Raw genomic sequence first — 22134 nt, forward strand, 5'->3', positions numbered from 1 at the left:
TGATTCTGGAAAAATCATTCTACACATTATCAGAGATGTACTACTTTAGATAGTCCAGTGTTGCATCTTGACATTGCAAAGGAGTTGGAAAGGGGGGAGGAGGGAGGCTGAATCTGGGTGCTTCCCAATTCAGATTCAGCCCTGAACTCTCCAGCAGCACTCACGTATATTGTTTCACCATCACCACGCCCCACCCCACGGAGGGTCCTATTGGTTGATCCCGACTGCAGCCTTCTGTGTGGCCAAAAGTTGTCCGGCAGTCACCCAGGAGATGGCCATCCGCAGCCTTGGCCGGCCAATGGAGCTTGCGCAGGACTGGTCGAGGCTTTGGTGCTGCCTGCCCAGCGGAGGGCGCCCTTTCCCTACCCGCAAGGAGCTGGCAGCGGAGCTGGGGGAAAGAGCAGCCGGCAGGCTTGTTTACCAGCAGAGCTGCTTGCCATGGGGAGGTACGGCGCGATCCAGGCTGCAGGCGGGTCCCTTTCGGTGGCATTGCCCGCTGCTAGCCTGGCAGTGCCCGCTGCGCCTCTCTGGCTGGCTTATGTAACGCGGGGACGGGAGGAGACCCGGCTCCGGCCACCCGGGCGCAAGGCAAGGGGGCGAGGAGAGGAGGGGGATAACTCCGGCCAGGCCTTGGCTGCGGCAGCGCCATGAGTCAGGAGGAAGAGGAGGAGCGGCAGCGGAACCTCAACGAGCTGCCGGACGACTCGCCCCTCGTGCAAGCCGCCGTGGCCGAGCTGAGGCGCAGAGCCAAGCGCGAGGACATCCAGCCCTGGTCCATCGCCCTCTCCGACGCCTCCCTGGTGCGCTTCCTGCGCGCCCGGGACTTCCAGCACGACTTGGCGTGGAAGGTAAAGAGGGGCACTGCGCAGCCTGGGGGGCGTCCCAAGCACGGGGGTCCCACTGCCCCCCCACGTTGCAGACACCTTCCTCACGGGGGAGCTCCGGCAGCCCGCCCCTTCCCACTGCAGAGTGCTGCAAAAGGAGCCCAAAAGCTTTTCCTTGGGACGTTCCGAAGCTGCCTCTGGTTCGACTGCTTGGGTTTGCTCTCAGCGTTTCAGAAGGCACAGAGGCAGTGCTGCGCTGAGGACCTTCTCACGCATTACTAGGCGAGGGGAGCCCTCCCTGGCCCGCGTAGAGGTGTAAGAAGCACTAGGTGCACACCATGGTTTCTTTAAGGTTTACCAGTGGCGTAGCTAGAGGGGGGCAAAGCACGAAGTTCTGCAGGGAGCCTCACCATAGCACGTAAGCAGCCCCTCTTCCTCGGAGCCATTCCTGGTGGTGGGAGCAAACCGAAGTCTACGTTTTGCACTCACCACCCAGAATGGCTCCGAAGGGGACTGAGGGGGGCCACTTGCGCGCTGCAGTGAGGCTCCCTGCAAAACTTAGTGCTTTGCCCCTCCCCCAGCTATGCCATTGGGTTTGCCTAAAATGCAATGGCTGAAACCATCCTGGGATTATCTGGGTCACAATCTTCCCACAGTTGGAAATCCCTGACAGGGTGTACTCTAAAAGTGGTTTTGCAGATCACAAAGAAGCAGCAGGAGGAATGTTGGAGGAACAAAAGTTTCCCAGAGTAGGTCACAGAGCACAACAAAGTAACAATTCATTGTGCCAAAAGGGCTCACAATCTCAAACGATGTAGAAGGCGCACCACCAGTAAGCAGCCACTCGAAGAGACTCTATGTCAGTGTTTTTAAATCTGTGTGCCAGGGCGCATTGGTGTGCAACAAATGGTCTGCAGGTGTGCCATAGGTGTTTGGGGGAGAGTCATCTCTTAGTAGGGCCATTGGGGGATGTGAACCCCCCACCATCAGCATGGTGGGCCTTGTCAATTGTCAAGAAACCAATGGTATGCCTTGAAAATTTTAGTGCTTTGTCAGTGTGCCCTGAGATGAGAAAGATTGAAAATTGCTGCTCTATGCTGCGTTGCTCAGCTTGGTGAGGTACACCACAGAGTTAAACCAGTTTGACTCCTTTTGAGGAGCTGCCTTTTAACACCTTATCCCAGAGAGAACAAGGAACAGGACAGGCTGCTGCTCTAGTCACTGTCTCTGTGTGCACACTGCAAGTGAAACTGAATTGAAACAGGTACAGTCATGTTAGTTTGTTGCAATAGACCAGCGGTGTCCAGACTTTTTGGCAGGAGGGCCACATCCTCTCTCTGACACTGTGTCGGGGGCCGGGGGGGGGAAAGAATTATTTTTCAAATTTGAATAAATTTAAATAAATGTATATATTGGAGATTGAACTTATATGAATGAATGAAGGTCTTGCAATAGCTCAAGGCCTATTAAAGGCCTTGCACAAAGCAAGGCCAGCCTTTCCTTGGCTGTTGATGCTGCATCACAGATGTGAAACAGCAAGCAGTGGAGGGAGCCCTCATCCCACAGCTCACAGGAGAGGTCAAACAGTTGGCTGAGAGCCGTTGCATCAGGCCAGCGCACGCTCTAGCAAGTCTCCTGAGGGCCAGAGGCTCATTGAAGACTGAGGGCTCCCTGGGGGCCAGATTGGGAGTCCTTCAGGGCCGCAAGTGGCCCCAGGGCTGGGGTTTGGGCACCCTTGCAATAGACATAACAAAGGGGAGCATCCAGGGTAGCACTTGCTTGTCCAGACAACCTTATGTAAGTTGACTTTTATGTAAGGTAAAATCCTAGTTCACACAGTTGCAGGGCAAGGAGGGGAGTGAGAGACCCAGGTAGTTGCTACTACAGCAAATCCCCAACTTATATAAGTACAGCCAGCATAAGCACTGATGAATCATCACCAACCCCATCCAGTCTTCTGTAGACAGAGCCAGCCAAGGGGCAGAACCACCTGCCCCTTCCTCCACATGGGTTTTTTCAATGAAAGTGGAAACATGGACTGCATTGAGAGCAATCTCCACATGCTTCACATTTCCTCATTCATTTAAAGTGCCTGGGTGGAGGAAGGGGGGAGATCTGGAGGAAAGAGCTACATTTTGAGCCAAGTCCTATAAAATAAAATTGAAAAAAACACGTAAGTTGAGGCTTCCATGAATCAGGGACCTGCTGTATAGCACATCCACACACATGCATTTTACAAAGAATGGGATGATAGAGCTGTGTCCTGAGGGGCTTTCAATCTAGATATTGATTAAAACAAAGAGGACACAGAGGAAGGAAAACAAGGAAAATGGAAGCAGATGTTAAATGGGAAGAATATGCATTTGTTTCAATGTATTATATATACAGTCCACTTGCTTCTGATAAACTGGACTCAAAAGCTTGTGCTGCAGTAAATTTATTTATTAAAATGTTTTCTATCCCGCCTTCCCCTTGAATATACAGAGCACTCGGAGCAACTTGCAACACAAAGAGAAAATAGTAAAATGCCAAAATAGGAACAAAATATAAAGTGCAATAATAAAAAAAATAATAAAGTACTGCATAGTACAATTTTTAAAACAGGTTAGACACAAAACACAACCACAAGACCCCCAAAGCAACTAATTAACCAGGGAAAACCAGGCAGGAAAGTCTTTAGCTCTCACCAGAGGGCTTGCTAATAAAGGCAAGTTAATAACTTGCTAATGAAGTTGCCACAAGACTTCTTGTTGGATTCAAAGAGGCAGTTTGAACTAAGGATCTAATTATGGGCGCAATCCTAACCCCTTATGTCAGTACTTTCTAGCACTGGCATAGTGGTGCCAATGGGACGTGTGCTGCATCCTACAGTTGGGTGTCACTCACAGAGGCCTCCTCAAAGTAAGGGAATGTTTGTTCCCTTACCTTAGAGCTGCATTGCCCTTATGTCAGTGCTGGGAAGCACTGGGGTTAGGATTGCGCCCTATGTGTTATGAGAGATAATAAGTTGCTGCTACTGAGCCTCTTCTCCCTTTCTCTCTTGTAGCACGATATATAAGACAATGTACAGGCATCTCCCCGTATCCACAGATCCCCTATCCACAGATTCACTTATCCGCATATCTTCACCCCTGCACACCCATTACTTATCTGTAAAAGGGTACCCTATACTTATCGAGGCACCAAGCACTCTTGTCTCTTCCTTTACAGCCTGTTATAGAACGCAAGAAGAGGAACATGAGAAGCAGCCAGCTGGCACATTGGAGGAGTGAGACAGCCAGAATGCTAACAGGAAGGAGGAAGCTTCCTGATTCCTGTTAGCGTTCTAAGGGCCCAATCCTATCCAAATTTCTAATCCTGATGCAGCAGCAATGCATCCCTGAGATAAGGGAACTAACATTCCCTTACCTTGGAGAGGCCTCTGTGAATGTCCCCCCCCCCACCACCACCACAGAATGCAGCATGTGCCCTATTGATATGGCTGCATTAGTGCTGGCAAGCTGGATAGGATTGGGCCCTTGGTCTCTCTCCTCTAGCATTCTGGATCTCTGCTTCTTGCCATCCTCTCTAGAGTTCTATAACAGGCTGCAGTGGAAGAGAGATGTGGCACCAAGTGCTCAGTAAGTATAGGGCCCCCTTTTAACTGCAGGTTCTGTATCCATGGGGGGAGGAGAATATCCCCTGTGGATATGGCCTGTATTGTGTGTTCCCTGCCTCAGTGTCATTAGTTTGTGGTGGGGGGAACAGGGCAGTGCAGAGTAGTGGAATCGCTGTGTCTCTTGTGCTGTCTTAGTAGTCCATACTCTTTAGTATGGACTTAGTAGTCCATACTGTAAGCTACATGCATACTGGTGCAGCTTCAGGGTTTTGAGAGTCATTGCAAAAGGCAAACTTGCCAAGGTTATTCAGGTGATTAAGCATCTCACTTCTGCACTGTTCACATATTGTTTATGTCAACGTATTCTTGAACAGTTGAAGCGTTAAATGTGTGCTTCTCTTTTTGTAGTTCATGTCAGCTGCTGTTAAGGTGCAAAAGAAAGCAAGAAAAAAGATGGAGGTCTTATCCCCAGACTACAGAGTGATAGGGCAAACATCTCGGGAACAATGTCTGTAGCAATATTTTGAGTAATGCCTAATGTAATATCTAATAGATAATGCAATATCTGTGTTTGTACAGATCTAATCTATGTTTGTACATACAATAGATTAGATCTAGACATCTCGACAACAATATACAGGTGGAGCCTATTTATGCGCTGAGTTTCATTAATGACTCAGCGTGATTTAAAAAACAGTAAATTTTTTACTAAATTGCATAGAGTTACGCAAATATGCTGCAGCCTGGGGGCTGCAAGGAAAGTACACTTGGGGCTGGAAGGAAAGTAAGGCAGTGGTTCTCAATTGCCTCCCCCTCCCCCGCCCAGTACTCAGCCCTCCCCGTTGCCGGCTGTCCCAGCTTCTTTTACAGGTGGGATGCTGAGCTTTTAAGAGTCCCGTTCTATGCCTGCCTACTCAAAAGTAAGTCCCATTCTAGTCAATGGGGCTTATTCCCAGGAAAGTGTGGATCAGATTGTAGCCTAAATCTCATGCTTTGGCTTGCTGGAAGACTTGCTTGCTGGGCTGTTTTGTTTGTGTAGGCTGGAGCCTGCACCATCTCAGTCTGAAGGGGGGGGGGGAATTGGGCAAACATTCCCTGGGTTTTTTAAAGCAATCCCCTCTGTTATGACCGAACCTCCCCCTGTGTGTGAGTGAGTGAGAGAGAGAGGGAGCACTGCACGTGTTCTGGCTGCAGAGGTTCTCGCCCCCCCCTTCCCCTCTTCAGCCTCTTTGCTGGCTCAGGGGCTCCAGGAATGTTACTGTTCCTTTGCAAGGAGAACCTCTTCCAGGGCTCCAGGGCTATTTCCCTGCCTGTGCCAGGCAGAGCCTTTTTGCAGTGTTTTGGGCTGCCTTGAAAAGGAGTGAGACACCAACCCAGGGCAAAGGAGGCAAAGGTGTGTGTGACTTTCAGTCCCCCCCCCCCCCGTTGAGACAAATCCGCAGATAAAAAATCTGTGGCTATATAGGTTGCACCTGTAGTGATAAACAGTTCCCAGCATGGAATTGTCAAGAAAATATCCTGCTAGGCCAGGGGTCAGGGAACTTTTTTACCTCTTACCCCCCCAAAAATTTATAAACGCAGACGTTACCCCCTTGATTTGAAAGTAAGGAAATAAAATAAATAAACAATAAAAATAAATAAACAATACTCACCTTACCTCGATCCCACGTCGGTCGGCGCGGCTTTTCTTCTTCCTCCCGCTCTGTCCGCTCGGCGGGAGACACTGACGGCCCGGCGCTGTGTGATGACATCATCACTACAGCGCCGGGCAGCTCCAGTCTCCCGCACAGAGCGGAGAGAGCGGGCGGCTGCGATACAGCCTGAGTGTATCGCCTGCTCCCTTCCGCTCACCGCATCTGAAGGTGAGCGGAAGGGAGCAGGGCAGCGGGCGGTGTGCACACAGCGCACCAGCCCGCTGCCGGCCCCCTGGAGCGGGTGGAGAGCGGGTGCGCTGACTCCCTCCGCTACCTCCCCGCCCGGCGCCCGCACACAGTTAGGTAAGGCAACCTTATTACCCCCAGATTTTCACTTTTACCCCATTTGGGGTAATTTACCCCTGTTCCCCGACCACTGTGCTAGGCTAATCTTATCTCACTCTTCTTTAATTGGGTTACTAGTTCAGTGGATTGTGAGGACGCTGAATTATTTATCACTAATTAAAAGTTTCCTCATGAAGTGTACATGTATCTAATTTTTGTTGTTCTGGTTCATTGTGGTCACGTGTATGCCAGTTTGAGGGAACAAACCCTTGAAACAGAGAACACTGATAGAGGTTGACATCTGAAATGGGAAGAATTGCCATGCAGACTCCCCTTTTGCAAGTGTTTCATGGAAGAACAATTATTCATTCACAGGCAGACTAGAGCAAAATTGAACAACTGAAATTGCTGCAAAGGCAACATTTGTTTTATTCATACATATGCCTGGATTCAAGCAAAGCTATGTCCCTATCTTCTTGTTGGATCAATAACAAATAAAAGTGCACTAGCAATGTTTGCTGTTATGCCTACTGCAAAAAATCTACTACAACTATCACATTCAGCAGCTTTCCTCTAAATGCTTGAGAAATTGCACATTTGGCAAAGAAATGTAGTATGATTTAGGAAGGTAACATGCTTTACAAGCATGCACTGTTGTTGCATATTTATTTTTAAAAAAATTCTACTCCCTTCTGCCACTCACTGGGTCACCCAAGGCAGCTTACAACATAAAAAACACAAGTAAAAAATTAACAGTATTAAAACATTAAAGCCAAAGCAATTAAAACAATAAAACAAACCCCAATGGATCACACTATTGAAATAACATTAATTAAAAAGTGCCAGTGCATTGTGTCAACAATTAAAACCCTCTTTGAATTTAAAAAAAAATTCTTAAGGCCCTATCAAAACTTCTCCAAAGAGGGAGCCGTTCTGAAAGGGGCTCAGATGAGGAGCCACCACCGAGAAGGCCCTATTTCTGGCCACCATCCCCCTTACCTCTGCTGGTGGGGGCACAGTCAAGAGGGCCCCTTCTGATGACCTAAGAGGATGGGTAAGATTGTATGATTGTAGGATTGTGTTATAGAAACACCAGGCAACACCTTATTTTGAATTCAGACTTCTTCAGTTCTCTGCACCCTTTCTATGAACAGCTGTTCCTATTTTTTCACCTTCCTTTGTAACTGCAAAAAGTTACGTTCAACATTCCATTATTTAATTCCGAGCAACGAATGTGTGTGATAATGGCGTGCCTCAGCCAATGGTTGGGATGAACTTATAGATAGGATTTGCTTCCTCCCATCAAAGGAGCTGGTTTCAGCATATTATAGTTGCAGAGGGCAAAGCAGCAGTGTCCACTGGCCAGTACATGCTGCTCACTTGGAAGGGCTCCTCTTGAATAAGGAAAGCTCCATCCCTCATGCCCTGACAGCAAGAAGATGAACATTTCTCAGTGATTTATTACAGAGCTGCCCCTGAACTAAAGCACAGACATTTCTGTTGCTGTAACTGAATCTTGGTTCATGAACTGTGTAGCAAGCTAATCCTTGGCAGAACTAGCCAAAAGTACTATCTGACCCATTGTTCTGGCACCCTCTGTATAGTCTTACTGTTGTGTCTTTTGCTCAGATCTCATTCTGAAAAAGGAATGCTAACAATGTGGCAATTTCATGGAAAACTATGTTACTTACTATCGCATGATCTTAAACATGACCCATGGTATTGATTGGACACCATCCAGTCAGTTGCATTCCATTTCTTCTTCAGCTGACTTTGTTTGTAAATACAAAATGTTTTTCTGCTAGCCGATTCCCTGGCTTTGCCCCAGGGAGCTCTTCAATGCAAGGTGTGCAACTAAACCATAGAATCATGGAATTGGGAGGGATCTTGTAGGTCATCTAGTCCAACCTCTTGCTCAATGCAGGAAAATAGCTAGAGTATCCCCCACAGACAACTGTCCAGCCTCTGCTTGAAGTTGTTCAGTGAGGGAGAACATAATACTTATTAGATAATTGGTTCCATTTTCAAACTGTTCTTACTGTTCAGAAGTGTCTTCTAATGTTCAACTGAAACCTGCCCTCCTGTAATTTAAGTCCTTCGGATATAGTCCTGCCCTCTAAACAGCTCAGAGAAAATCCTTACCCTCTTCAGTATGACAGCTCTTCAGATATTTGAAGAGTGCTATCATGTGTAGTGTATGTTCCCACTAAATTAGAGGAATTCCTATATTGTTATGCAAAGTAAACGCAATACCATTACCAAAGAACCAGATCTCAGAACATGAATTCCCTCTTCATGCTCAGGCTTCTTTATATCCACATGCTGGCCAGCCCTCCTGCTGAGATTGGCATGCACTCTTATGGGCAGTCAAGCCCAGGTGGGTGGCTAGGTAAAGGGATGGCAGGTCTTAGGTGACCTTCACTCCTCCAATTGGCTGAACCTATTACATCAGCAAACTTAGGTTTTTTTAAAGGCATGCATTGAGTTGCTACTCTTGGTAGTTGCCTAGTGCATCATTGATGTGCCATGTTATATCATAAGGTTGTGCAGTATGTACTTGAGGTTGGGCCAATGTAGTAGATTTATTTATTGTGTTTATATCCCATCACTCCAAGGAGTTCAGGACAGCAGCACATTTAATTTCTCATTTTTCACTCTAGGCTAGGGGATGGTAGCTGGCCCAGGGTCATGCAAGAAGCTTCTTGGCTGGGTGGGGAATTCAGCCTCTGTTACCCAAGTCCTCCTCCAAAACCCTACCACTACACCACATTGGCTTCTAGCAAAGATCTCAGAAGTGCTTAAAGATAAGGGCATTATATGCTTTCTATAATTGTAGTCATGCTTGCTTAAAACTTGAGTTGTACATCACATTACACCATAATGTATTTAAAATAGGTTATAAAAAGGTATCTTCAAGATAATTCATAACTTCTTGGGATACAAGAAAATAATGCCAGAAAGCTATAGTGTTTTTAACAGGATGAGAATCCAACTGCAAGTAAAGAGAAAAGTAAGAATTCAATATTGACCCAGCCAAGTGAGACTATGGGCCCATCCTATCCAACTTTCCAGCTCTGGTGTAGCTACAATGCAGCTCCATGGTAAGGTATGAGAACATGTGTTCCCTTAAGAAGGCCCCAGTGACTGCCCCTCCACCTCAGAAAGCAGTGCACACCCGACTGGCACAACTATACCAGCACTGGAGAATTGGATAGGATTGGGCCCTAGGTCTGAAATCCTATCCACACTTGCCTGAGAGTAAGCCCCATTGACTATAATGGGACTTACTTCTTAATTGGCTTGGGCTGTAAATGTTGTCTATGTGTTTATCCTCAAGTGTGTCCTGCTGGAAGTCTGTAGTGTAATGAACTGAAATGGGAGCTTTGCATGAAAAGCTCAGAAACCACTAGAACTATAAATTTATTATCTATTTAGTACTAGGTAAGTGTCACTTCTGCTTTGAGTTATGTGTCCATAATGGCTTTCCTGTTAAAAATGTCCACTCCATGATGTTATACAAGCAGTGCAAACTGAACTTCCAACTCTGAAGTCAAGCTGAACTAATGCAATTTTGTCTGTGAAACAAGTGCAAGGTTCATCTCATTAAGGTAGGAGATGGCAACTTTTGAACAGATATACTTGGATGCACCATATATATATATCCACATACTTGGATACTTTTGCATTTCATCCACTTTCATAAATGAAGGCCTATGCTAATTAATGATGAATGAGAAGGCCTAGGAGGAACTGTGTTAGTGGTCAAGATTAACATGCTTTTAAAGAAGCATGTGAAAGTTAGGCATTAAAGACCCCTTAGTAAATGCTAACCATGCAACTCCAGTTAAATTGACTTATGCTCAAATTAAACATGTGGTTACTTGTGTCTTAAAGAGATGGGCATAATCCAGGCAGAACTTTTAATATAACAGCAGTCAAGAGGAGGAGAGGATTCAGATGAGGACTGCAGCACACAGAGTGATAAGAGTTACCCTTTTGTCCTGGTACTGTTTTCCTGCTAAAAGTCATCCCTCAAAGTTTCTGTTTGTTCATAGTATTTGCTTATTGCTCCAAAGCAGCCATCTGCAGTAAATAGACAATTCAGGGACACGTACTGTGTCCGTTTGGGAGGATTTTTGGCAGGAAAATAGCAGTGGGAGAAAGGGTTAACTCTTCATTCTCCGCATATCATGGTCCCTATCTGAATCAGGGTCTCTCATAACTACTTTTAGTGTTTTTTTTTAAAAAAGACAAAGCACACATCTTTATATGACAGATGTCTTGGTCAACCAACAAACCACTAGATCAGCCATTTTCAACCACTGTGCTGGGGCACATTGGTGTGCCGCAAATGGCCCTCAGGTGTGCCACAGGGATTTGGGGGAAGGTCATTTCTTTATTGGGTCAATGGTGGATGTGAACCCCCCACAAGCAGCATGGTGTGCCTTGCCCATTGTTAAAAACCTGATGGTGTGCCTTGACAATTTTAGTGCCTTGTCAGATGAAAAAGGCTGAAAATCACTGCACTAGATAAAGCTGGTATTGTATATTATATGAATAAGGGCCCATGTCTATTTGTAAAGACTTTGTAATGCAGGGGTGGGCAGACTTTCAGCTTTAGGGATCCTGGACCTTTAGGAGAGAAAATTTCCTCTTCTGTACAATTGTTAAAGGTCCAGGATTCCTAAAATTGTAAGTTTGCCCATCCCTGTTGTAACAGGTAATGAGAGAAGCATCCACTTGCTTCCTGCAAGAGCAAGGACTGGTGCTGACTCTCTGCTATTAACTCTCTGCAATGTCTCCACATTTTGGGGGGGGGGGCGGTTGTTACACTGGTGATGGTTGCCCCAGTGTCAAAGATCTGACAGTGCAGTGTGGCATTTGTGTTCATTGCCCCAGTGGCAGTAGAAGAGGGGCTATGATGGTGGAACTAAGGTGACATATGCTCTGCTATTCAGACTGGAGTATAAGATTATACTGTTGGTAGAATAGAGTTCTACAGCTTGGCTGATAAAGCTATTAACATGAAAGCCGAGCACGCTGCATATCTTAGGAATTCTGATCAGGGCTTTTCAGTCTCTCTTTTTGTGCACTTTTCTGAGTGCCACCTTTGTAGGCACCATTTTCCTGAATACTGCGGAACATCATGTGTGTAGAACTGGGGTCGGCAACCTTAAACATTCAAAGAACCATTTGGACCCGTTTTCTGGAGAAAAGAAAACCCCGGGAGCCACAAAACCCTTTTGACATCTAAAATGAAGATAACACTGCATATATAGTTTTTTTTACCTTTATGCTATGTATAAAAAAACTATAGTGTGTTGCATTTTTGAAATGAATGAACTGCTACAGAGAAAACAATATGTAACATATTTTAATGTTACAAGATCACCATAATCTTAAATTTAGAATTACATATAAAAAATGAAAGAGCTAAAATAAAATACATTTAAATTAAATACTAATTTATTTTCCCAGGGCCTGCCCTAGCCAATTTGGTGCTATAGGCAAGACTTGGGCTGGTGCCCTCCCTAGCAGAAAATCCTGACCAACAGTAAATAGTCATCTTTGTGTCTTTTCCACAGTAATGTAAAAGAGGTACAATGAAATACAAAATCTAATGACTAGTATTTTTCAATACAATAAAGAGATTTATAGTTATTACTCCCCCTTGTATGTCCCAATTTATAATGCACTCCCCTCTTGTATATGCAACTTTTATAATGCGCTCCCCTCTTACAGGTCCCATTTTTATAATGTAACCCCTTCTTGTAGCTCCCTTGTAGGTGCTGGGGCACCTTCCTTATGAGGAAAGGCTACGGCGTTTGGGCCTCTTCAGCCTAGAAAAGAGGCGCCTGAGGGGGGATATGATTGAGACATACAAAATTATGCAGGGGATGGACAGAGTGGATAGGGAGATGCTCTTTACACTCTCACATAACACCAGAACCAGGGGACATCCTCTGCCTGTCTACTCAGAAGTCAGCCCCAGTAGAGTGAATGGGACTTCCTCCCAGGGAAGTGTGGACAGGCTCCTCTGCCTGTCTCCTCAGAAGTCAGCCCCAGTAGAGGGAACGGGGTTTCCTCCCAGGGAAGTGTGTACAGGCTCCTCTGCCTGTCTCCTCAGAAGTCAGCCCCAGTAGAGGGAACGGGGTTTCCTCCCAGGGAAGTGTGTACAGGCTCCTCTGCCTGTCTCCTCAGAAGTCAGCCCCAGTAGAGTGAACGGGGTTTCCTCCCAGGGAAGTGTGGACAGGCTCCTCTGCCTGTCTCCTCAGAAGTCAGCCCCAGTAGAGGGAACGGGGTTTCCTCCCAGGGAAGTGTGGACAGGCTCCTCTGCCTGTCTCCTCAGAAGTCAGCCCCAGTAGAGGGAACGGGGTTTCCTCCCAGGGAAGTGTGGACAGGCTCCTCTGCCTGTCTCCTCAGAAGTCAGCCCCAGTAGAGGGAACGGGGTTTCCTCCCAGGGAAGTGTGGACAGGTTCCTCTGCCTGTCTCCTCAGAAGTCAGCCCCAGTAGAGGGAACGGGGCTTCCTCCCAGGGAAGTGTGGACAGGCTCCTCTGCCTGTCTCCTCAGAAGTCAGCCCCAGTAGAGGGAACGGGGCTTCCTCCCTGGGAAGTGTGGACAGGAATGCAGCTCACCTCGCTCCTTCCTGCCCATTGCCTCAGCAGCGCTGCATCTCCCGCGCTTCTCTGACCAGCCTCACCTCTTCCGTTCAGCCCCCTGCCCAGTGCAGGGCGAAGGAAGGAAGAGTGCAGGGAAGAGGTGCTCGGCTGCCCCCCGCACCTGCTTGCAGTGGGGCGCAGAGAGCAGGTCCAGGAGAGCGCCACTGCCCATGCCTGCCTGCCAAGGAAGGAGCTGCTGTGAGCGCGGGGGGGGGGGGGCGCTTTGCAGGGAAGGAGCTGCAGGGAAGGAGCTGCAGCTTTGCAGGAAGGAGCGGCGCCCCGCACTCACCAGCAGCCAGCGCCCGCAGCACATTGCGCCGGAGTGAGGTGCCCTCAGGTTGGGCTGGCTGGGCAGAGGCCAAGGGGAAGGCGCCCTGCTTCCAGCCCCCACTGGGGAGCCGCATCAGAGGACTGAAAGAGCTGCATGCGGCTCTGAAAACACAGGTTGTCGACCCCAGGTGTAGAAGTAAGCTACTTTCCCCCACAGGTTTCCCTTTTGATAAGGAAGAGGCTTCTCTGGTTCAGGAAGTCCCAGCAAACCAGCTCTGTGATTGCCTTCTTTGTGCCCCCAATTAAGTCATCAACCACCTATTCCACCTCCTTTCTGTCCTGCTCCATTCTTCCTAAAGGCGCACCCACTGTTCCTCCCTGCTCTCTGTTGAACTTTAAGATTCTGGTGCACTGATTCTTTTGAGCACAGGGGTCCAGGCATTGCTGAGGGTCTCTTCCTTACAGTTCATATTTCTATTATGTTTCTGAATCTCTACAGTTTTTTTGAAAATCCATATTTGGTAGTGCTGTTCTTTAACCTATGTCTGGACAAAACCGATCTGATGCACAGGTAGTGTCAGTATTTTAGGTAGCATTCTAGTCTTTTGACAATGCCATTCATAGCTAAAGACAAAATGTTAGGAATAACTAAACTTGAGGAATGTGATCTTGGGCAGGAGGTCTGGTCTAGAGGGTTGAGCCTCCGTTTGCCTGAAGATAACATCCGAAGGTCGCCAGTTCGAGGCCACCGGCAGCGTGAACGGCGAGACCTTGAAGCAGCTGACAAGCCCAGCAGAGTTATTCCATCTGCTCTTGGAGAGATGAGGGATCTGCTTGTCAGCCTGCGTGGGAGGAATCTGGAGGCCAGAAAGTGATAACAGACCATAAAAGATCCATCTGAAATGTTGTGGTTCTTGAAAGATATAACCTTTCTTCAATTGTAAAAATCCCTACAGGGATTTAGAACAGTCTGCCCATGTAAACCGCCTTGAATTAAAGTCTGAGGAGAAATCTGATGACCAAGAAAGGTGGTATATAAATGCCTGTATTATTATTATTATTATTATTATTATTATTATTAAAGCCTGTAGGAAGACTCTTACATTTAGAAACCATAGTTTCATTGGAAATATGTATCAAGCCCACAAACTTCCTCATCCCTTTACCTTCCTCAGCTCCATTGAAGAGCCATGACATTTCAATCCTGGCTTGTTTAAACCATAGTTTGCAAAGCCAGAAACTGTAATTTAACTCCTCAGCTCCATTGAGCTGGGTTATAAATCAGGATATGAAACCACAGTTTGAAGTTGGTTTCATGTCTTGGTTTGTAAATTTTATTTATTTCAGAATTAAACTACAATTCTTGGCTTTGCACATGCAGCAGACAGATGATTTAACAAGCCAGGATGTCTGGCACTGTGTGAGTTCAGGACGTAAAGGTGGCGGGAGGAGGAGGGAGCTCATAAACTTGGCTCACGTTCCTAATCGATGAACCCTGGTTTATCAGTTGTGTCAAACAGGGCAGTATGTTTGATAGATGCTCCAGTTTCAAGGTATAAGATTAGACTTTAACATGTTTGTTTGTTCTGAATTTAGATTTCATTTTAAACCAGGTTATTTCTTAAAAGAAAAATAATTAAAATTGATTTTTGAAAGCCCATTAAAGTTTTATTTTTAAAATTTGTTTATCATACTAAAAACTTTCTGGAATCCCTTGCAAAAAATACAAGAGAAAGACAGAGACGTAAGTGAGAATGAAAAGAAACAAGACTAAAAAGATGAAAATGTATACGCATGCATTGTAAAATTCAATGAGTGAGCTTGTTTTAAAAGTCAGAGAAAGGGAAGTAATGTTCCATGGCATTGCTGGGTATTTCATACGTCCCCCCTCTCTCTTTTCTGCCTGCTGCTTATTTTTCCAGCTGTTGAAGAACTATAACAAGTGCAGAACTGAATACCCAGAAGCAAATGCAGATCTACGGCCTTACTCTGTTCTCAGCCTGTTGCACACTGGTTACCATGCTGTTCTAAAAGAGAGGGACCCAAGTGGCAGTAGAGTTATCATTTACAGAGTCGGTAAGTAACTTTTCTTATAGCTTGCTGAGATTTCAGACTATATTCTGACATTTCTTCGTCCAGCCTCCTCACTTAGCAGCTGGTGGTGCTGGGAGAAATCACACCGGCTGGATACAGAGCTTCTGAGGGCTGTATCCAGCCTGTGGGCTTTATGTTTGACTCCCCTGCTCTACACCTTCTTTCACTGGGACTGTAGGAATGGTGTGTGCAACTGGTGCCAGATCCCCCCCACTCCCAGCATGCCGCCCTGTTCCTCCTCCAACATGCCCCATCACTCCCTGTCCCCACTGATGAACCACCCTCTGCACCAGCTTACCTGCACTGGAGCAAACTGCTGGCTGCAGCAGTGGGCTGCTTTGCAGCACTAGCTTGAAAATAGCCCCTAGTGGCATGGTCTGCACTTCATCAGCAACTGAGTTACAGCAAAGGGACAGTGTTTCGCTGCTGTAAATTGGGCGATAGGATTGGGCTGTAAGCCATTTAGGAATAAAGGTAATAACTGGTGCTTTGAACCCAGCTCAGAAACAGATTTACTACTAGTGAAGATGGAAGAGCAGTGGAATCAAGTACTTTCCAAAATGGGCTCCAGCTGCCACAACCTGGACTTACATTGCTGTAATCCAACCTTGATGTAACTAATGTGTAAGTGATCATTGCTAGGTGCCCCTTCTCTAAGATAGGCGCAGCTGGTGCACCAGTCTAAGTTGGGCAAACACACTCCTGAACATAGCCGTCACTGACCATCCAGGAGCAAACCTGCTCCAAGGCCACTCTCCAGGCTGTGATCCTGACTCTGTAGGGAGCGTGCAAACATACAAAACAGGCAGAATCCCCATTTCAAGACCAATAGTTCTGTGGACCAGAAGCAGCTCTGATTTAAGGCTCCATGTGCGAGCCTACATGCAATCCATTGTCAGTTCTCAACACCAGTCCAGATTGTATCATTAGAAATGTCCAAAACACCATCCATTCATTAGGGACACTTGCACAGCCAGAGATAGGAACACTGCAGACTCCAGTGGCTCTCTCAGCTGGGAAAGAATTTTATTTTCCCAGCTATAGTAAATTATTTTTTGAGTGCTAGAAAATGGTTAATTCTGGATACAGAAGTGCTTTCTTAAGGCCACAATCCTATGCTTGCCTGCCTGGAAGCAAGTCCCAGTTAAATAAATGGGACTTATTTCTGATTAGACATGCATAGGATTACATGGTTAGTGAAGTCAGCTGAATCCTGTTCAATAACTGAACACCTCTCTCTCTCTCTCTGCTGTGCTCTGAACTGATCAGATGGTAAAGCCCTCTTGTTTGCATGAGGGCATGTGAGTATCAATCTTTGCACATGAATGCTAGTACAGCAGTGGCTCCCAAATTTCCCAGTGTCACAACCCACCTCATCCTCCGTGGTGGGTTGTGGTGAGCGTCTGGAAGTGACTTCTAGTGAAACTGGAAGTTGCATCCAAAACCCAGCATTGCTTATTATTATTATTATTGTTGTTGTTGTTGTTGTTATTATTAACAACAGTATTTATATACCGCTTTTCAACTAAAAGTTCACAAAGCGGTTTACAGAGAAAAATCAAATAACTAAATGGCTCCCTGTCCCAAAAGGGCTCACAATCTAAAAAGATGCAAATTAATACCAGCAGACAGCCACCAGAACAGACAGTGCTGGGGTGAGGTGGGCCAGTTACTCTCCCCTTGCTAAAAAAAGGAACACCCACTTGAAAAAGTGCCTCTTACCCAATTAGCAGGGATAATATGCTAATATGCACTATTGCTGCAATATGCAAATATGCTGCAATATGCAGATGATGCAGTGCTAGTTTCCTGTACAGCTATTGGACTTAAGCGACTTTTAAATAGAACTTCTGACTACCTGAAATGTAACAAACTCGAATTGAACTCTCAGAAAACCAAAGTTATGGTCTTTTCAAAATCATGGAGCCCAGGCACTTGGTCTATTGGAGGGGAGAAACTAGAACAGGTCAAAAGCTTTAAATTTCTTGGAATTCACTTCCACTACAATCTTTGCTGGGGTACTCATCAAAAATTGGTTACAAACTTGGCCCGTGTCACTCACCAATAGATTCTTTTTAGTCAGGGCAATCGTTATATACCAGCTGCTCTCAAGGTATTTAATGCCAAGGTATCGGCACAGCTCCTGTACGGGTGCCCTATCTGGATTAGCGCTATAAATCACACCCTTGAGAGTAACCAAGCTAAATTTTTGAGGGCTATTTTGGGTTTACCTAAATCTGTACCATACTCTGCATTATGTTTGGAGACCGGACAATCGCTCTTAGTATCAAGAGCATGGCTTTTAACCATACGCTATTGGCTCCAATTACATTATAACATGAAACCAGGCAGTCTCCTATCTAGAATGTTATCTGAGTCTGGTTCTTCTAAATGGTATAGCCAAATTAAATCAAAAATTGAATCAATTGGTTTTTCATTGGATTTTTTAAGTTTCTATCCATTCCCTGGAGTTTATCAAAGGGTAAAGCAAAGAATGCTAGACATTGAGGCACAAAACCTCTTTGAACTTGCTTCTAGAATTTGCTCCCCTCTTAATTTCTCTATCCCACTTAAGTATGGGCAAATGGCTCCTTATCTGAGTATTCTGATCAACCCTTCTGAACGTCATGCAGTCTCCTTGGCAAGATTCAATGTGTTTCCATCCAAGGTCACAGAAGGCAGATATAGACAAATACCATATAAAGAACGCCTCTGCCCTTGTAATTTGGGAAATGTTGAATCAATCGTACACATTCTTTTTTATTATCTTCGGCACACTAGATCCCGCCACACTTACATGACTCCACTTCTCGGCAAAATGAATGGGCTTTCAGATGAGGCAAAACTGAAGTGTCTCCTAAATGACTGCTCACCAGATGTGCTAGAGGGAGTTTCTAAATTTTTACTTTTAGCGATTTCTAAGCCTTCTTAATGTAATTTGTCAAAAATGTTGGTATTTTATGTTGAACTGTAAATGTATTATTAGTAATTTAGTATCTTAACTCCGTTTTTGATAAATGGGATTAGGACTGATTATGTTTGCTTTTATGATTTTTTTTATCTATGCCTAATAAAGGTTTATTCATTCATTCATTCATTCATCCAAAACCCAAAAAAATCACTTTTGTGGGCCATTTGGAGGTCTATGGAGGCAAATAGAGTGGGTCACTGGCCCAGCACGACCTGGGAGAGGCACCTGGGTCCCCCCAATGCTTCGGGAATGGTTCAGATTTGGAACAGACCAGAAGCAAGGGGGCAGGAGGGCCCAACTTGCAACCCACCCCACATGGGGTCCTGACCTACACTTAGGGAAACCCTGTAGTAGAGTGTATTTCTTATATGGGCCAGAGATGCTGTAGATGCTCAATATGAGTCAGTATAAAATCCTTATGATCTCCCATCCAGTTGAATAACCCTAAGTGTTCATTCTGATGATCCAGAACAGTTTATGAATGATAAGGTGTTTACACTTTAAAATACGTTTTTATATTATGCATGCTTCTCCCTTATTATTCAGCACGATGGGACCCAAAAGTGTTCTCAGCAATTGAAGTGTTTCGTGTAAGTCTCATCACATCTGAACTTATTGTAAGAGAAGTAGAGACACAGCGGAACGGAGTCAAGGTTATCTTTGACTTACAAGGATGGAAATTTGCTCATGCTCTTCAGATCTCTCCAGCTATGGCCAAAAGGATAGCTGCTGTTCTCTCAGTAAGTATTGACACTTAATTGTAGTTCAGAATAGGCCCAACCAAAGCTCAGCTGTTGAGTTAGGTAGCCCAACATTACCCTTACCCCCCTCCAAAAAAAACACACACCTCTTGCACATTCCCCTCTGCCTCCAAGTGGATAATAAGAGAGAAGGGAGACAAGCCCACCCTATACCTTGCCTTCTCTTGTTGCAGCCTCCTGCCTCCACACCAGTCCTGTTTCAAATGAACAGGAAGAGCAGAACATGACAACACTCCTGTTCATTTGAAACAGGACTGGTGCAGAAGGAGGAGGCTGCACCACTTTCCTAAGCAGCTAAGCTGCAGTCCAGATAGTTACCTGGATTTCTCCCACACCAACTCTTCAGTCAAGAACATGACCCTCTTTATTCACCTTACTTTGTGGAAGGGGTAAAGATTCCCCCACATTGATACTTTGTGTTGTGGTCATATTTAACCTGTGATTCAGTTGTCATAATTTATGAAGCTCCCTCTTATGCTTACACTCTTGTGCTTTTCTTTTGGTAGGATTCCTTTCCACTAAAGGTTCGAGGCATCCACCTGATTAATGAGCCATTGTTCTTCCACCCTGTCTTTGCGCTGATTAAACCTTTTATGTCTGAAAAAATGAAGAATCGGGTGAGTCAACGTAAATGTTTGTGCTGTGACAGGATGGGCTGTAGCTCAGTGGCCACTTTTTCCAACAAACAGGTTGCAAATGCATCCACGTTTGTTTGAAAAAGTAGCTGCCTGGGGAAGAAGGAAGTGGTCAAAGTAGTAATTCCATTTTGACTGCTCTTCTGGAAAGTCAGTGACCAAAACAAGATTGCAGTATCCCCGCCCACTGCTCCTTCTATCGCCAGCTTTGCCATCGCAGTAACACAGGCCAACACGCATTTTGCTGCCATAAAAGTCAGTTTTGCCCTACCACGTTTAATTTTGGATATGGATTATTATTATTGATCTAGTAATAATATCCCTCTGAATGCAATTAGTGGGTTTTCACCAGAAGAGGAGTTTTATTGATTGCAGTATTAGTGTGAGCCCACTGAACTTTAAATCCTATCTTTTAATTCTGATCTATGAAACAAGCACTCTTTACTCTGAAAGTATTCCAAAGAAGCCTGTTAAGGGGCAAGCCAGATATTACAGCAGTGTGACCTATGCGTTAGAATGCAGGTTTATTTGTAGTCTCAGAACTCCCACCTGTCGAAAAATAGCTAAGGGGAGGTGGTTTCAGAGAGGAAAGCACAGATGTGTCATGGGTTCATTACCTGCTCCTATCAGTGTTGTGCTTTAAATCCCTCCCCTTCCCTACTTTGCTAAGATTTTGGTTGCAAATGTGTTCTAATTCATAAGACTGTTGTTATCACCATCTAGTTTGATGATATCCATTTGCAGTTTACAGCAAACACATGATTTGTAATCAATTTGACTCTATATTTGAGTCTCTATATTGAAGACACTTGTTTTGATACAACTTTCACTGTTAAAATGTTCAGGAAAGGCTTTTTATCTAAAGAAACAAGCTGGATAAAAAATGTAAACAGTTCTTCCTTTTTGCAGATCCACATGCATGGGGATGATTATACACAAAGCCTTCAAGAATGTTTTCCAGCCAGCATTCTCCCTGAAGAATATGGTGGCAAGACAGTCTCTATGGAACAGCTTTCTCAAGAGTGGACTGACTTCATCATGGAATCTGCAAGTTATCTTCTGAGTATTTCTCTGCTTGCATAGTAGATTAACTAGTAGCAAACCTTTTTCAGGGAGAAGTGTGGTTATTTAACCAAACAGGGAGAGTTTTGTACTACTACTACTACTACTACTACTGTAAAGTACTGAACCTGATCCAAAACCCATTGTAGTTTTCAGCTGCTCCAGATCGGAGTAGACTCAGATTCTACAGAAGCTAGTGAAGCAAATAACTGTACACATAGACTTGATTTAGAGAAATGTGAAATTACTTTTGGACCAATGTAAAAGAGTTATGACCAAATAATTTTGCTTGAGAAAAATTGTCCTATATAATGCATTTTTATGTTAATGTGAAGAAACGTTCCATTTTAGACTTAAGAGGGATTTCTTTGTTCCTGGAAGGTACTGTGCCAAGTTCTAGCAAGCTAACAACATTATCTGCTAAAATGTAGATAAATGCAGAAACCTACACTGGATCTAATCAGAGAGCCACTCTCCAACACTCTGACTTCAATAGTGATCAACTAAGGAAGCTCACAGCAAAATGAAAAAGTTTATTCTTGCCTACTCTTAGTGTCTGTCTGGTACTCAGAATATGAAGATTGTACTTCGCTCTCATGACTAATAGTCATTGATAGCCCTATCTACCTGATGTTGCCTTATCTTTCTTAAAAGCAATCTGGAGGCTAAATTAAACATAGATGCAAACACTTGCTATCCAGGTACAACTTTTTTTGTTTGCTAAAAACAGGCGTGTAGAGGGGATAATCCTAGTCAGGAGTGGGATGCATAGAGGTTCACTTCCCCTCCTCTATGTGCTAGTCTCAACCAGAAAAACATGCTCCAGTAGAGACAATTTCCCATTGAAATGGTGGCTTTATCAAGTTGTCACACCAGGAGATGGTTTTCAGCTTGAAAACAGTGCATGGGGAAAGAGTGCCCCCCCCCTTCTTGCATGTCCTGATCCCAACTGAGGTCATCACCATGAATCTCTTTTTAGCTAAAAAGAAAACCTTCTAGTTGAATGCATGCTGTTTATGTCTAGTCTGGCTCAAAGCTAGGGGCCATCTCCACCTCTTGTGGTGCTGAATTCCATGTATTAAGTATACATTGTATGAAACAATACTTTCTTTATTTCATTCATCATGAGTTCATGAATCACTGATACTACATTTGGAATACAAGACAGGGCTTAAGCTTCTTCATCAATAATACATAGTAATAATATAAGCCCTCTTCTATGGGATTTTGAGACTGTGTGGGCCTATATGCACTAACCCCTTCTAGCTACTCCTTCCCCC

General features: G+C 45.0%; 1 protein-coding gene across 1 annotated transcript; it reads left to right on the plus strand.

Moving 5' to 3' along the window:
- Positions 1 to 274: 274 nt before the first annotated feature.
- TTPA (alpha tocopherol transfer protein) lies at positions 275 to 21117 on the plus strand. Its single transcript, XM_066625887.1, has 5 exons — positions 275 to 848; positions 15254 to 15407; positions 18943 to 19136; positions 19664 to 19774; positions 20702 to 21117. The coding sequence occupies exons 1-5, from the start codon at positions 648 to 650 to the stop codon at positions 20873 to 20875; spliced, it is 834 nt and encodes a 277-aa protein (XP_066481984.1). The 5' UTR covers positions 275 to 647; the 3' UTR covers positions 20876 to 21117.
- Positions 21118 to 22134: the final 1017 nt, after the last annotated feature.

Source organism: Tiliqua scincoides, chromosome 4 (assembly GCF_035046505.1).
Source record: "Tiliqua scincoides isolate rTilSci1 chromosome 4, rTilSci1.hap2, whole genome shotgun sequence".
NCBI lineage: Eukaryota > Metazoa > Chordata > Lepidosauria > Squamata > Scincidae > Tiliqua > Tiliqua scincoides.